The sequence below is a fragment of the Rhinopithecus roxellana genome, chromosome 10, assembly GCF_007565055.1.
Source record: "Rhinopithecus roxellana isolate Shanxi Qingling chromosome 10, ASM756505v1, whole genome shotgun sequence".
Classification (NCBI taxonomy): Eukaryota; Metazoa; Chordata; class Mammalia; order Primates; family Cercopithecidae; genus Rhinopithecus; species Rhinopithecus roxellana.
The window spans coordinates 103,189,514-103,206,460 of NC_044558.1; the positions used below are offsets into that span (position 1 = coordinate 103,189,514).

The 16,947-nt window shown below is 47.8% G+C and overlaps 1 protein-coding gene across 10 annotated transcripts in view; it reads right to left on the reverse strand.

Moving 5' to 3' along the window:
* The window catches only part of EP400 (E1A binding protein p400), a 135,002-nt gene that overhangs the window by 86,375 nt on the left and 31,680 nt on the right, over nucleotides 1–16,947 (reverse strand). For 3 of the 10 annotated variants that reach the window (XM_030939899.1, XM_030939894.1, XM_010378569.2), the window contains exons 3-10: nucleotides 12,553–12,652; nucleotides 10,772–10,879; nucleotides 9,891–10,276; nucleotides 5,236–5,529; nucleotides 4,154–4,339; nucleotides 1,954–2,094; nucleotides 1,341–1,419; nucleotides 586–635 (exon numbers count right to left, since the gene is read on the reverse strand). In XM_030939899.1, coding sequence (XP_030795759.1) covers nucleotides 586–635; nucleotides 1,341–1,419; nucleotides 1,954–2,094; nucleotides 4,154–4,339; nucleotides 5,236–5,529; nucleotides 9,891–10,276; nucleotides 10,772–10,879; nucleotides 12,553–12,652 — 1,344 coding nt within the window. The remainder of the gene's footprint in view (nucleotides 1–585; nucleotides 636–1,340; nucleotides 1,420–1,953; nucleotides 2,095–4,153; nucleotides 4,340–5,235; nucleotides 5,530–9,890; nucleotides 10,277–10,771; nucleotides 10,880–12,552; nucleotides 12,653–16,947) is intronic. The other 7 variants (XM_030939893.1, XM_030939891.1, XM_030939892.1 and 4 more) reach the window with 7 other exon arrangements.

A 16,947-nucleotide genomic window follows, 5' to 3' on the forward strand; every position in this document is an offset into this window, starting at 1 on the left:
CAGGGCAGGGCAGTCAGGGGGCAAGGACATGATCAATGCTCACTGTGTTTAGCTGTCACTGCCAAATTAACAACACACGTGAGACTAAGGCTATAAAGCACCAGTATATTTTCAAAGTAGACTTGAGTCTATAATGAAAGGGAGTAATAGGCCGGGCGCAGTGTGGCTCATGCCTGTAATCCTAGCACTTTGGGAGGCCAAGGCAGATGGAATGCCTGAGCTCAGGAGTTTGAGACCAGCCTGGGCAACACGGTGAAACCCCATCTCTACAAAAATACAAAAAAAAAAAAAAAAAATTAGCTGGGCGTGGCAGTGGGCGCCTGTAGTCCCAGCTACTGGGGAGACTGAGGCAGGAGAACTGCTTGAACCTGGGAGGCGGAGCTTGCAGTGAGCTGAGATCATGCCACTTCACTCCAGCCTGGGCAACAGAGACTCCGTCCCAAAAAAAAAAAAAAAAAAAAAGAAAGGGGAGTAATAAGTAATAGTCACAGCCTATAAATTCCTCTGGATAAGAATGAAAAGGCCCACTCTACTGGAGCTGCTTCCACTCCTTCTCACACAGTACAGTAACAACCCCAAACTTACCAGAAAACTTTCCTGTAATGCATCAAATCCTTTAGGTCTCAATTCTTTCCCTAGAGAGACAAGAAGCACAGTTCATTCCCAAGACCCCCCACGCTTGGCGAGGGCGTCTCTGCTTTCCAGGCAGGGTCCTGCTGCCTCCACCCACGTGCAGGGAAAGGAGGGACATATGAGTTCTGCCTTTTCCTCCTCATCACGCAGGGCAGTGGTTTTTACTAACTTGTGGCTCTATGCCTTTCAGCAGCAGCCACCTCTCAGCCTCAGGTTCCTCATCAATAACGGGGAAACACAGTGCCCACCCTCCTGGAGGCATCCTCAGAGGCAAACGAAACAGTGAATGCTGCCGCCACTGGTGCTGCGCATATCCTAAGTGGAGTGGCACATAACAAGTGGAGGCAGCTGCTGAAGAAGTATCAAAGGAAGAACGACATGGAGGCGTCACCCAGCCAGGCACCCAGGGATCCTCCTGCATGGCAAATGCCTCAAGGAGCTCCTCACTCACTGTCCAGGGACTGAACCCCAGTTCTGTGTCCCAGAGTTTATCAACTTGGGGGTGCTGACTCACACCAGCACATCTCAAAAGCACTGAAGCATGAAACTAGGATGGCCACACAAAGAGAAATGTAATAATCAGGCAGCTGGCTGATGAGCAGATGTCCTCTGTGGGAAGCCACAGTGCCAGGAGACTGCCTGCTGGGAAAAGAATCCGAACAAAGTACCACCCAAGCAGTGGTAAGCCTTTTTATGAAGGGTCATACCTCTCCTGGAAACTTTCTGTAAATTTAAGGCTTTCTTCCTTTTTTCTTCTAATTCTACTTGTAGTTTTATTTCCACAACCTAAATGCAAAGGATTAAATGAATAAGCACGTTACTAAGGATGGGAATTACAGACGTTCTGCATACAAAACACTAAAACACATGAGCAGAGTCTAAAAACAGTGTTTTCCAGCCTCGTCAGTTTGGTGCTTTTTCATTTATTTCATACTAACTACATCCTGCCCAAGTTCTATTAGGTGATGAGATAAGAATTGAAATTTCAAAAAAGGAAAGCGAGCGGCCAAGCGGCCGCTCAAGAAGTAACCATGGTGGTGACCCACGCTAACCCTGAAACCACAATGCCCAGAGGCCCTCCACGGCATGAAGCACCTCAGAAGGCAGCCACAGTTGAGGTGCATCCCCCGTCCAAGACAGACGGAGGCATGAGCAGCTCATTCAAAGGCCAACGAGCAACAGTCCAGGAGAGGGCACACATTGCCAGCTCTGGCGCTCGAAAGCTTCCTAAGCAAGGTACCTGAGCTCTGGTCTCAGGAAGTAGCCTCACCAGCTCCGACAGGCTGATTCTTACAACCCCATGAAAACTGCAGCACTCGCCTGTTCGATATTCGACCAAAAGCACTCTATCTCCCGGGCTGTGGAGGCGGCTATCCGCCTCAGTCTGCTCTGCTCTTCCTTCTTTCCCCTTTCTTCACGGAGCTGCTTCTCCTCATGATGGCGCACCACAGTTCTAACGAGCTGGTGAATAAAAGTGCAAGAATTGTATGTTTTACTCTATGTCATGCTGGGAAAAAAAGGATATGTAACTTTTTTTAAATCTTCTCAGGCTAAAATTTACACAATTCACTGCCATATACATCCTTGTATGCTCTTAGGGTGGATTAGGAGAAACAGGACTACCAGCAAAAACCACTATCAATATTTTGCTTGACTTTTCTAGAAAGTGTTTTTGTTTTTTTCACTAAATACACATTATTTTTCTCAAAACTAGAATACCATATTGTGCTATAATCTTCCTTCCCCGTTTAATAGATGATTAACATCTCTCCATGCAATAAACATGGGTCAGCATCTCATTTCATGAATGCTGTACCAGTTACAGAAATTATTGGGCTGGGATAATTCACATTTTTAAAGCTTTTGCTTTAAATTGTCAAACTGCTTTCTAAAAGTTTAGACACTCCACATACCCACCAATAGAACCTCAAATGGGTGGAGAGAATTAAGATGAGAAAAGCTCTGGAGCCCTGAAAGCACAATGGCTGTCACCCCCACGCCTGTTCTAGGGACGGAAATGTACTCAACTACCGCCCGGACTCTGCGCACACGCCGTGCTCCCACTCAGCCTCCAATGGGGCTCACTGTCGTCAACACGGGCCCTGATCAGGGTGGGCTGCTCTGCGGCCTCTCCCTGTATACCCCAGCGAGAGGCAGGAGGCACGGGGAGGGGCAGGCCTGGCTGCAGGTGCATCACTCAGCTGTTGAGAGATGGCCCTGGCCTGCGCCCTGTAGGTGCTGCACTGCTCTTCAGCCAACCCCACCAGCTCCCACTCCAGCCCATCAGCCAGCCCCCATCCATCTAGCCTGACATCCACATGTCCAGCCTGGCATCTACCTATGTCTGGCCCCCTGCCCTGTCCAGCCTGGTGTCCACCATGTTCAGGACTATCTTCTTTGTGGAAAGGTTGGTTTAAGGAAGAATCAGGGTTTTTCTGAAATGCCTATGAATCTGATTTGAGACCCCTGACCCTCAGAACCCCACGGTTCTCACCCTGTGGTCTCAGCTTTTCTCTGCCTAACCTACATGAAGAGAGCAAGGGGGAGAATTCAGGGTAGGGAGTGGACAGGGCAGGGGACAGAGCATGAGGCCACAGCCTTAAGAGTACAGAAAATATGAACAAAGACCCTACAGCCCAAGAAACAGAGGCGGCGACACGGTAATAAGGAAGACAAAGAAGAGCCATGGCTGTTCACGCAGTGAAAGCGCAGCTGCTTCCCACTGAAGCCTGGGGTTTCTGGAAATCTACCACTTGTTCTCACTTTTCTAGTGCTAGCAGTAGGGCCTCCAGAGTCTTCCAAGGACTCTGCACCTGCTTTGGCAACAACAGTTAGGAGAAAATAAATTCTCAGCCGAAACCAAAGAGAAAGCTAGACTAGAAGCCCCGGAGGAAGAGCAGGAGGTGGTGTGGTCAGGCAGGAAAGCCTGGGACAGCCCCTTGCTGCCCTTTGACTGACACCAGGGGCCTTCTAACTCTTAGCCTCTCAGCTCCCTGAACAGCCCCAGCCACCAGCCTGGACCTGTGGCACTGGAGATATCCTAACTCCAACTGGCAGGCAAAGCCAGGCAACAAAAGGAAGGTAAACCCGCACCAGTGCAGAAGTGCGAGAGCACAGGCTTGATTCCAACAGTGCATGCTGGGCTCTGAAGACACCACCTCAGTCTTAATCACACAGCACAGTTATTCTCCAAACAACAGGGAAGTCTCCTTCCCAGACTTCACAAGTCAAGGTCTTTAGAGTGAGTCTGCCAGGCACGGTGGTTCACGCCTGCAATCCCAGCACTCCGGGAGGCTGAGGCGAGCAATTGCTTGAGCCCAGGATTCAAGACCGTCTGGGTAATGTGGCAAAAAACACAAAAATTAGCTGGGCATTCCAGCCTGGACAACAGAGCGAGACCCTGTCTGAAAAAAAATAAGAAAAAAAAGTGGGTCTGGAGTCCTGCCCACCATTTACAGCACGGCAAACTCCAGCTCCCACCAACGCACACAGCACAGCAGCTCCACACATTCCAACCCACCTTCTTCGCAGCAGCCACCTTCCACCTCCTCTCCTGGGCAAAGTCTGTGGCCATCCACTGCATCTCCTCCAACAGATAGTCCCAGTGGGCCTTGGGCCGTGGGGCCTCCTGCAGCTTCGGCAGACGCCTCTGGGACCACAGACCTGCTTTCCTCAGCTCCGCGACGCGCTGATGCACCTGGTTCTCCTGCAGGTGATAATACGGGGGATGGTGGGGTCGGCATGTGATGAGTGTGTTCCACCAACTCACACACCAGGAATCTGAAGCCCTACTATGTAAAAGGCTCAGTCAGGCACTAGGAAGACAGAAAGCTCAAGGTCCCAGTTTAATATCAAAGGTAAGACTCAAACACAAAGGTCAAAGTGGTTCTAGGAGAGGTCAAGGAGCGTGTGACCTTTCCAGGAGCCTTAGAAGAAGCTGGAGCAACTGTCCTGCCCCAGCTCTATAAAACAGACTAAAACTTGAAAACCTTGTGTTTCTACCAACGTGCTTACAAGGGAAACCATAGGATACTGGAATTTGCTTCCAAATAACCTGGAAGAGAGTGGAATAAACAAAATGAGACTAGCTGCATATTGATCACTGTGATAAAATCAGATCATGGGGAACATGGGGTTTATGACACTCTATTTTGATACACGATTCTTTTAATTTCCCTAATGAAGTTGAACAAAATAAATGCTTAGTCATCCAACCCAAAGTAAGTGCTAAGGGCTGGGCAGTGACTCTCAAGGACAGGGCTGCAGACCAGTGGCTGCAGGGACCTCACAGCCTGCAGGGCCCCAGCATTCAAGCTTGTCCCTCTCAGCCTGACTCCTACACATGACCTCTTCCACCCTCGTCTACTGCCCGTATGAAAGCAGCCCAAGACTGCAGGTTTGATCACAAAAACACAGACTTCCTCCATGAGTCTGCTTCCAACTGGAAAGGCTAACCCTTGGTTTTCATCTTGTCTCTACTGATTCCCAAGCCATGTTGAATTGACCAGGCATTCAGTTTTACTCTACCACATTCTGGACAATTAAAACTAAATGTGCTTCACCGACTGGAGTACATTTTACAACTTTCTTAAGCATGCTTACCAGGGTTATCTGTTCTGTCAGCGTATCCTGAGAACTGTCTTGGGACGAGGTGGCATTCTGAGCAGGACTCTGTGGTTTGGTGGGGGCAGATGCCACCACCCCGGGGGTCCGGGAAGTGACTGGAGACAGTGCCTTGTTGGTTGCTGAGGAGGGTCTATTTATTGGAGAGGACCGAGCAGGGGAGGGTCCTGGGCCGGAGCCACTCATGGGTGCCAGGGACGAGGTAGAAGAGGTGGGCAGAGGCCGTGGGCAGGGCGGGGCAGGGTCCACAGGGAGCCTTGTCGATGCCACCGTCTAAAGGGCAGAGCACAAGTGGAGCAAGGTGAAGAAAAGATGTCAGGGCAGCCCACGGTGCCAAATACCAGAGCGCCCACAGCATCAGAGACACACATTGCCAGCACCTTCCACTCCATGACAGCGCGAGCAAACAAATCACATCCACAGCCCAACACTAACGTGTCCATGAACAAATAATACATCCCTCTACTTCCACAAAACCAAACAGAGTTTTCATTATGAACTATCTTGAGGCCATGCCCAGTGGCTCATGCCTGTAATTCCAACACTTTGGGAGGCCGAAGTGGGAGGATCGCTTGAGCCCAGGAGTTTGAGATGAGCCTAGGTGACGAAGTAGGATCCCATCTCTACCAAAAAATTTAAAAATTAGCCAGGTGTGGTGGTGTGCGCCTTTGGTTGCAGCTACACGGGAGGCTGAGGTGGGAGGATTGCTTGAGCCTGAGAGGTTGAGGCTACAGTGAGTCATGTTTGTGCCACTGTACTCCAGCCTGGGCAACAAAGCAAGAATCTGTCTCAAGAAAATATAACGTAATGTAACGTAACATAACATAACATACAAATTCAGTGTGCCTCTCTCATGGCAGATGGGCTAAAAGGGTTAAAAAATCCTCCTCAGGCCAGGCACAGTGACTCACATCTGTAATCCCAGCACTTCTGGAGGCCGAGGTGGGTGGATCACCTGAGGTCAGGAGTTCGAGACCAGCCTGACCAACATGGAGAAACCTCATCTCTACTAAAAATACAAAATTAGCCAGGCGTGGTGGCGCATGCCTATAATCCCAGCTACTCAGGAGGCTGAGGCAGGAGAAGTGCTTGAACCCAAGAGGTGGAGGTTGTGGTGAGCTGAGATCGTGTCATTCCGCTCCAGCCTGGGGAACAAGAGCAAAACTCTGTCTCAAAAAAAAAAGTCCTCCTCTTCGCACCACCTCAACAACAGACTGAACTAAATTCACAGACAACTGTTGCTGAGGATGGAGAGCAGGGAAGACGGGCTGAGTGCAGACTCATACAAGATTCAGCGCATTCAAAAGCTGAAGGGAGACAAAGAACCGCTAGAACACACTCTCTCTGAGTGACTGTCCCATGGCACGGGTTTCTTTTCTTCACAGCTGCAGCACTGTCCCCCGGCTGGCCACAGGCTTTTGGAAATGAAGCTTTATTAGAGCACAGCCACATCCACTTATGTGCCGTCTGTGCGTGGCTGTGTCTTCACTTCTACCACAGACACTGAACAGTCCGCAAAGCCAGAACATTCATTACCTGGCCCTTGACTGAGAAAGTGTGCCCCTCCTGCTCAACCTGGAAGTAACAGGTTCCTACAGCCTTTGTAAAGGCTTCTTAAAAATCATTTTCTGGCCGGGCGCGGTGGCTCACGCCTGTAATCCCAGCACTTTGGGAGGCCGAGACGGGCGGATCACGAGGTCAGGAGATTGAGACCATCCTGGCTAACACGGTGAAACCCCGTCTCTACTAAAAATACAAAAACTAGCCGGGCGAGATGGCGGCGCCTGTAGTCCCAGCTACTCGGGAGGCTGAGGCAGGAGAATGGCGGGAACCCGGGAGGCGGAGCTTGCAGTGAGCTGAGATCCGGTCACTGCACTCCAGTCCGGGCGACAGAGCGAGACCCCGTCTCAAAAAAAAAAAAAAAAAAATCATTTTCCAGGCTGGGTGTGGTGGCTCACGCCTATAATCCCAGCATTATGGGAGGCCAAGGGGGGTGGATTAGTTGAGATCAGCAGTTTGAGACCAGCCTGGCCAACATGGCAAAAGCTCATCTCTACTAAAAAGTAAAAAAAAAACAAAAAATAGTTGCCTAAGCATGCACAAGATATTACATGCATTGTAAAATGATCAGTAAATGACTGCCTGTACCATTGTTCTTAAGGAGATAATACAAAGTTATTTAGAGAGCTAAATTGTGAAATACATCATTTCTCTGCTGGAAAACAAAAACAAAACTAGTAGGGCATGGTGGCGCACAGCTGCAGTCCCAGCCATCCAGGAGGCTGAGGCAGAAGTGTTTGAACCCAGGAGGCAGAGGCTGCAGTGAGCCAAGATTGCGCCACTGCACTCCACCCTGAGGGTCAGAGTGAGACTCTGACTCAAAAAAAAAAGATAAAATAAAATCATTTTCCACAGCTGATTTTTTCAGTAATACAGGCAGGTAAATTAAATCTAAGAAAAACCACAGAGCTGCTTTAAGTCCGTATGCGGCTTGATGTGAGGAAGTGTTCAAAATAGAATCATTTCCACAAAAACCTAAAGCAAGCAATGTAAGGCCTAGAAGAGCTCAGCTGCCCCGACACGTGTCGCCTTTCTCAGAGTGGGTGCACAAGGGTTCACTGCAGACTTGCACACAAGGCTTCCAATCACAGCCCCACCAGTCACTGGCTTTTCTGGCCTCCGTTTTTTTAGATCTATAAAATGGAGATAATCAACATTCTACATCATAAGGTTGTCAGGTAAAGGAAACAATGCCAATAAATCGCTCATCACAGTGCTTGACACCACACCTCACAAGTGATGAATAAGTGATAGCTATTATCGTTACTATTATTTCATCGTTATATACTTAAGATTCTGCCATAAATCTCAAACATAAAGAACCTGCAGGCCGGGTGCGGTGGCTCACGCCTGTAATCCCAGCACTTTAGGAGGCCAAAGCTGGCGGATCACCTGAGGTCAGGAGTTCAAGACCAGCCTAACAAATACAGAGAAACCTCGTCTCTACTAAAACACAAAACTAGCCAGCATGGAGGCACATGCCTGTAATCCTAGCTACTAGGGAGCTGAGGCAGGAGAATCGCTTGAACCCAGGAGGTGGAGGTTGTGGTGAGCCGAGATCGGGCCATTGCACTCCAGCCTGGGTAACAAGAGCGAAACTCTGTCTAAAAAAAAAAAAAAGAAAAGAAAAAGAACTTTTAGCTTGGGCAGCATGGCGAAATCCCGTCTCTACAACAATACAAAAATCAGCCAGGTGTAGTGGTGTGTGCCTGTAGTCCCAGCTATTCAGGGGGCAGAGGCAGGAGGATCATCTAAGCCCAGGAAGTAGAGGCTGCAGTGAGCAGAGATTGTCCCACTGCATTCCAGCCTGGGTGACAGAGCCAGACCCTGTTTCAAAACAAACAAAAACCCTGAACTCAAAGCCCATCTAGGAAATTCCTTTGTTAGTGAGGGAGAGGGTAAAAGGAAGGGAAGACTCTGCAGTGGGCTCCCCACACCCTGACGTGCATCAAACAGAACTAAGAGGGCTGAGAGCCCTCCCCAGCCTCCCTGTCAGTGCCCTGTTGACAGCTGGCATCCAGGCTGTGGCATTTCGCTACTCCTTAGAAACCAAAACCAGTTTACTGTGGACATTCCAAAACCGCACTGGGTAAAATTCACCAGTGGGGGAGGAGGGGCATTTTAATTACCTGAAACATGTAACAAGCGGAATCAGTAATGCCTTACACATGTGTATCAAGCTGGATCATTAACACCTTACACATGTGTATCAAGCTGGATCAGTAACGCCTTACACACGTTTGCAGAGCATAGAGCATCCCAAAAGCAGCAAAGCAGGCACCCAGGGAGCATGTCTGGTGGGTGGTGTGCAGTGTGGTTTTGCACTCACATGGAGCTAGGGTCAAGCCCCACTCGTCACTTCATCACCATGTAACTTGGGGCCAGCCCCAGAACCTCTGAGTATGTCTCCACGGTAGTAGAATGGGTCACTGCCACCTACCTGAGAGTTGCTGGGCAGATTATAAGGGATAACTGACACCATGCCCTTCACACATGTGGGTGAGTAAGCAGGGGCCCATGGTACTAAGAGTGACAATAATAACAGTTGTCTATTATTATTATTATATATATATATATTTTTTTTTGAGATGGAGTCTCACTGTCACCCACGCTGGAGTACAATGGTGCAATCTCAGCTCACTGCAACCTCACCTCCCAGGTTCAAGTGATTCTCCTGCCTAAGCCTTTGAAGCAGCTTGGACTACAGGCACATGCCACCACGCCTGGCTAATTTTTGTATTTTTAGTAGAGACAGGGTTTCACCATGTTGGCCAGGTTGGTCTCAAACTCCTGAGCTCAGGTGATCTACCCACCTCAGCCTCCCAAAGCGCTGGGATTACAGGCGTGAGTCACCAAACCCGGCCCCGTTCTCTATTTCTTTAATAAAGATAATATCATAGAGCCAAATAAAACTATAGTGCAAGTACTGAATTAACTAATTGTTCTAAATTGGGGGAGCAAGCTGCTAAGAGAAAATATATGAATTACAGTGTGGTGTGACACCCTGTCTAACACCCAGGCAGCCAGCCAATCCTGCAAACCATTTTCTTTTTTTCCTGTATCTTTTCTCATACCTGCGGCAGGGAGGAAAGCTGAGAGGGCTGCACCTGCACCTTCCCAGGCGTGGGAACATGGAGGGCCAGTGGTGCAGGCTGCGAGGGAGGGATGGGGAGTTGGCTGCTGGGGGGTGCAGGGATGGGAACATTGGGCTGCTGAGTCTTCACCGGGATTTGGAGCTGTGTCTGGGCCTCCACTGCTTGCGGCTGCTGTGCAAACTGCAGCGCAGAGGAGAGGGCTGCGGTGGGAACACCGGCTGGGGGCAGCCTCCCAGGTAGCTGCGGTAGTGGGGTGTGCAAGCTGGCGGCGTTCTGCACGGGAGGCCCCGTGGAGGGGTCGTACTGCTGCTGACTCTGCCTCTGTCCAGTGAGCTGCGCAGCCTGCGGCGTGGGGGGCATTCCTCCTGCAAAATAAGAAAAGCGCCAAGAGCACTGATTCCCAAGTGTGGCAGCGTCTACCAGTGAGTCACAAAGAGACATGTCCGACACCCCGGTGCTTGTCCAAGACCCACCACACTCACACGAGAAGTCGGCCACAACTGAGCACACACAAAAGGAAAGAGAGGCGCTTGACCTTTGCAAGTCAGCATCAAGCAAAACAAGCACCAGATCGCCACACGGCATCCCCACAACGCAGCAATTGGGAAAAACACAGGAGTAAAAATTGTTGAAAGACACTATGACAAAGTGACGTGTGGCTCCCATTAGTGTGGCAAGAACATGTCTCCAGGGGCTTTGCATATGATATGGACTGGGACTCAGAGAAATATCTCAATTTCAGGCACCCCACTGCAAACACGCTACCTCCACTGCCCAAGTTTGAGTCTGGTGCTGGTTTCTGGAACCGCAGTGTACCGCCTGCTCCTGAGTGGGGAGCTGGCTCTGCTGCTGGGCCTTACCTTGTGCGGTCGGCATTAGCTGCTGGAGAGGAACGCCTGCGTCTGCCCCCGGGTGCTGGAAAACTACCCCTTGGTGACCCACTTCAAGGCGAGGCCTCTTAGACTGCTCTAGAATAATTTTCAAAAAAGGTGCAGTTTGATGTAAAAATAAAACCAGAAAAGTAGTAGAAAAAAACATGTGTGTTTTTATCATCTTTGAACAGGGAGGCCTTTCTACACATTAACTAAAATCCAGAAGCCATAAAAGATAAGGCTGATAAATACAATTTCTCATTAAAACGTTGCCAATATAAGAAAAAGCTTCATAACAAGGCCAGGGACAAGCAACAACCTGAGAGGCAACGCGTGTGATGGACAGAGTCGGACCCGCTCAGCACTCGGAAAGCACAAGCACACGAGGAGCACCACAAGCACAGACGAGAGCGTGGAGAGCGGGCAGTGGGGCAGACTCACAGATGCCCAGCACACAGGGAACGAGGCTGCACAGCGTGCTTAAAACTAAAGAAACCCAAATCAGAACAAGGACTTTTTCACCCATCAGAGCAATGAGGATTAAATGACTTACACCTAATAAAACGATCAAAATGGCAAAGAACCAGTAATTACTGATGGCAGTGAAAACTGGCCCTGTCCTTTTGGTGGGCAACTGAGCACCATCATTACCTAACTACACCTGCGCTTTGATGTAGCCATTTCATTTCCAGGCGTTTTTCCTTTAGAGATATTGACAGTCAGGTTCGGTGGCTCACGCCTACAATCTCAGCACTTTGGGAGGCTGAGGCGAGAAGACTTGAGCCCAGGAGTTCGAGACCAGCCTGGGCAACATAGTGGGACCCTGACTGTAGCCAAAATGCAAAAAGGCTTGCATGGAGCCGGGCGTGGTGGCGGTGCCTGTAGTCCCAGCTACTCAGGAGGCTGAGGCACAAGATTTGCTCGAGGCTGCAGTGAGCCATGATGATGCTATTGCACTCTGGCCTGGGTGAGCCAGACCCTATCTCAAAAAATAAGGAGATACACTGTGACTGATAAACATGTAGGAAAAAAAAACATGAGACTACATGTTCAATCCTCAGTTCGCTGTAACAGATAAAATGTGGCACTAACAGATGAACACTGACAAGGATCTGACAGATAAAGAACCAACCATCCCCACGACGGAACAGCACGTGGCACTGAGAGAGGGGTTATGACTTGAAGAGATGGCCTTTCCAGTTCATATTCTTAGACATAACAACGTATATACAATCCGATCGCATCGGAACTTTTTCAAAGTATCACGTATGTAACAATGCTTGTGTATGGAGAGGAAGGTCTGTGAGAGAGAATATACGAAACATTAGCAGTGGTTACTGCTGTGGCTGGGGAGTGGGCAGGTACCAAGCCAGATGTAGGCTTAAGTTATACTCTAGTGAACTGTTGAAGTCTTTTATATAAAAATGTATTAAGTTTACTATTTGAAAAAAATCAGCTTAAAAATATGACAGCTTCAGAAAGCAGATGATTTTGTGTTGAGCTACACTGTGGTGACTCAAGAGCCTACAAATGCATACAGAAAATCAACATGGAATATACCTGCTCAACTGAAAAAGTCTTCACCTCAGGACACAGAAAAATTCACATAAATATTGTTCAGCTGATAATCACCATAAGAGAGGTTAATTTTCAAAGTAGGAAGAAATCAAATTTAGCAACTGCTCTTCAGAAACTCATGGCAACTGTACCTCGGCAGCCCAAGAAGAGGGGGGCATTCCAAAAGCCACGCTAGCTGTGCCCTGACATACCTGCCATACCTGTGGAGGGCATCGCCTGCTGCCTCTTAAACAGGTCCGTCTCTACTGTGCTTCCGGCCCCTGCTACCAGGCTCCCTGCGAGGGCTTGCTGCTGGGAAAAAAGATGAAAAAATGAAGGCCATTACAAGAATAAACTCAAACTACCATAATTATCCCAAACATCGACCTCATTCCTTTTTAATAACAGAAATATTATCTACCCCGTGTGTTTAAATATACATGTGTAATGTATATTTATGTATAATAATTTAAAGTTCTAACTTACCTCTGGAGGAAAAAAGACTTGTAAAAGACATATTATTCTGGTTTTAATGGAATTTCAAATCAATGCAAACCTACAGTCCTTGGGTAACTAACTAGCTTTGCATATTGAATGATAACAAAAGGCCTAATGCTGGGAAACATGAGTTTCGGTTCTGAGACAAAGCTCAGCTGACCCGTCAGTCACACTGCCCAGCATAACTTCACATCCCAAAACACCAAATAATAAAAAGGTTAAATTGCCTTTCTACTGGAAAATGACACTAAAATCCCAATTAATAACTATCTAATTAACCTAGATTTTGTTTGTTTGATTGTTTTTGAGGCAGAGTCTCACTCTGTTGCCCAGGCTGGAGTGCAGTGGTGCAATCTCGGCTCACTGCAACCTCTGCCTCTCAGGTTCAAGCCATTCTCCTGCCTCAGCCTCCTGAGTAGCTGGGACTACAGGCGCCTGCCACCACGCCCAGCTAATTTTTTGCATTTTTAGTAGAGACAGAGTTTCATTGTGTTAGCCAGGATGGTCTTGATCTCCTGACTTCGTGATCCACCTGCCTTGGCCCCAAAGTGCTGGGATTACAGGCGTGAGCCATCGCACCCAGCCAACTTAGATCTTTAAAATGCTATTTTTATAGTTAGCACCCTACTTGAGACATACATATGTGAGATATATAGAGATATAAATAGACAGATGTTATTTAAAATGCTTAAAGTGAAAAAAAGCCATCACCAGGCGTGGTGGCTTACGCCTGTAATCCCAACATTTTGGAAGGCTGAGGTGGGAGGATCGCTTGAGGTCAGGAGTTCAAAACCAGCCTGGGCAACACAACGAGATCCTGTCTCTACAAAAAAATAAAAATTAAAATATTAGCCAGGCATGGTGGCACACGCCTGTAGTCCTAGCTACTCAGGAGTCTTGAGCCCAAGAGTTTGAAGCTGCAGTGATCTAGGACGATGTCACTGAACTCTGCATTCCGGCCTGGATAACAAAGCAAGACCCCATCTTTAAAAAAAATAAAATGAAAGAAGCCAATCTGAAAAGGTGACATGCTACATGATCCTAACTCTATGATGTCTTGGAAAAGGAAACTATAGAGACAACGAAAAGATGAGTGGTTGCCAGGTGCAAAGTGCAGGGAGGAGGTAAACAGGCAGAGCACGGGAGATTTTTAGAGCAGTGAAACTATAGTACTGTGCTAATGACAAGGCACTGAAGGCTCACCAAGGGCAAATAATGTACCGTCTGGAGGGGGACACGGATATAAAGGAGGCTGTGCACATGGGGTTGGGGGCAATGGGGTATGTAAAAAAATCTCTGTTCCTTCCTCTCAATTCTGCTGCGAACCTAAAACTGCTCTTAAAAAATCATGGTTTTTAAAAGTTTACATGGAAAGCTACTGGCATGTTCTCTTACGAAGACAGAAACCAACCAACTCTTGGTCAGCACGGACTTAACCCTAACCCTCTTCCATCTGGTCACCATCCTCGCAATTAAAGTAAACGCTAAGAACTTAATTACTAGTTGCTAAATCATTCCTTAAATCACTCAAAAATATTCACTCTACTTAGTGAGACATTTTAAACGTAAAAGCTACAGATACCTAAACAAAGTAACTGTTCAGTGAGAGGGAGCTGTTTGAACCAACTGCCACACAAGGCCCACCACGCAGCCACCACCAGCCACGCCACAGACTCTGTACGCACATAGGGGAGAGGCTTAGGAAGCGTTACTAAAAGGAAAAATCAGCCCCAAAACAGCATATGTAAGAGGAAGGCACTGCCATTTACATTTAACCAAGATGGAAGAGGAAAGACGACGAAAGGGACAGAGGGGATGGACAAAGAGAGGGCGGAAAGAAAGGAAAGAATGCTTTGAAAACAATGGCCTGGCAGTGCTCACCTCTGGGGCAGCATTACAGGTGACACAATTTGTGTGTGTGTGCATTTCTAAATTTCCCAAATGTTCTATAATGAGCATGAATGACTAATGTAATCAAAAGAAAAGAGTATTTTTTAATAAACAAAACTTGATAAAGGGCTCCGTGTCCAGAAATGGCCAAGTACTTCCTATCGAGTCAAACATAATCCAGGTAACAAGGCTGGGCGCGGTGGCTCACACCTGTAATCCCAGCACTTCGGGAGGTGGAGGCGGGTGGATCACAAGGTCCGGAGATCAAGATCACGGTGAAACCCCGTCTCCACTAAAAATACAAAAAAAAAAAAAAAAATTAGCCAGGCGCGGTGGCAGGTGCCTGTAGTCCCAGCTACTCAAGAGGCTGAGGCAGGAAAATGGCATGAACCCGGGAGGCGGAGCTTGCAGTGAGCTGAGATTGCACCACTGCACCCCAGCCTGGCGACGGAGCGAGACTCTGTCTCAAAAAAAATAAAATAAAATAAACATAATCCACGTAAACATAAACTCTAGATGAAACACAAAAAAACATGAAAAGGTAGGCCAGTGATACAGGAAGGGAAATGATACTTGCAAGAAGGGAATGGAACATGGTAAGGTTTCCAGTTTCATGGCATTTGGCATGAGGGCAGCCCCAGCCTGTGCTCTATGGAACAGCTCAAACCTAAAGACACATAGCATCTCACGGGCTTGAACAAGAGGACAAAGAACAGGAGACAGTTGGAAAAGGAGGCCCCATATTCTCTCCCTAACCTCCACCTAAATCATGTACACAAAAACAGAATCCAAGTGAAGGCCCAAGTACTGAACTGAGTTTTCAGGTGCCTCCCGTCACAAAGGAGAAAGAGTATGCAAGTTTTTGTTGTTGTTGTTTGGCTTTTTTTTTTTTCTTTGAGATGGAGTCTCACTCTGTCACCCAGGCTGGAGTGCAGTGGTGCGATCTTGCCTCACTGCAACCTCCGCCTCCCAGGTTCACACCATTCTCCTGCCTCAGCCTCCTGAGTAGCTGGGACTACAGGTGTGCCACCATGCCTGGCTACTTTTTGTATTTTTAGTAGAGACAGGGTTTCACCATATTGGCCAGGCTGGTCTCGAACTCCTGACCTTGTGGATCCACCCGCCTCGGCCTCCCAAAGTGCTGGGATTACAGGCGTGAGCCACTGCGCCCAGCCAGAGTGTACATTTTTAATTCAATCAAGTTAACTAAGTGTTAAAGCAAATAAATACTTTTCAGAAGAATATAACAGAACCCAGGGTTTCTATATGTCATGCACAATTGTCCAAAATCCAATTCAAACTTACAAAATTACTCCAAAATACAAACAAAAAACATGAGCCATACTCAGACACCAACCTCAGGATGACCCACGTACTAGAATAAGCAGGCAAGGATCTTAAAGTGACCTTAATATGTATGTCCAAGGACATAAAGAAAAATATACTGCAATAAAAGACAAGAAGAAATCTTGACAAAAAACAGAAACTATTAAAATAAAGAGCCAAATGGAGATTCCAGAAGTGAAAAATACAACATCCGAAATAAAAAAAAAATTCATTGGATAGGCATAACATCAGTGTGGAGATGTGAAAAAATCAGTCGGGGTGCGGTGGCTCACGCCTGTAATGCCAGCACTTTGGAAGGTCAAGGCGAGAGGACTGCTTGAGGTCAGGAGTTCAAAACCAGCCTGGGCAATCTCCAAAAAACAAACAAAAAAAATGTTACATTGACCAGGCACAGTGGCTTATGCTGTATTCCCAGCATTATGGGAACCTAAGGTGCACAGATCACTTGAGGTCAGGAGTTCAAGACCAGCCTGACCAACATGGCGAAAATTCATCTCTACAAAAATACAAAAATTGGCTAGGAATGGTGGCACAGACCTGTAATCCCAGCTACTTGAGAGGCTGGGATGGGAGGATCAGTTCAGCCCTGGAGGTTGAGGTTGCAGTGAGCCAAGAGAACACCACCGCACTCCAGCCTGGGTGACAGAGCGAGACACTATCTCAAAAAAAAAAAAAAAAATTTAAAAATCAGTGAGCCTGAAAAAAGATTCTTGAGACAGAAGAACCAAGTGAAGGACCTGACTTCAAGACACACCCCAAGACTCCAGGAACCAGGACAGTGTAGTGCAGTGCCAGCGTAAGGACCAACACACAGATAAAAAGAACTGAGCTGCGCACCAAGAATCAGACCCACACTCACAGGATGTCCAAAG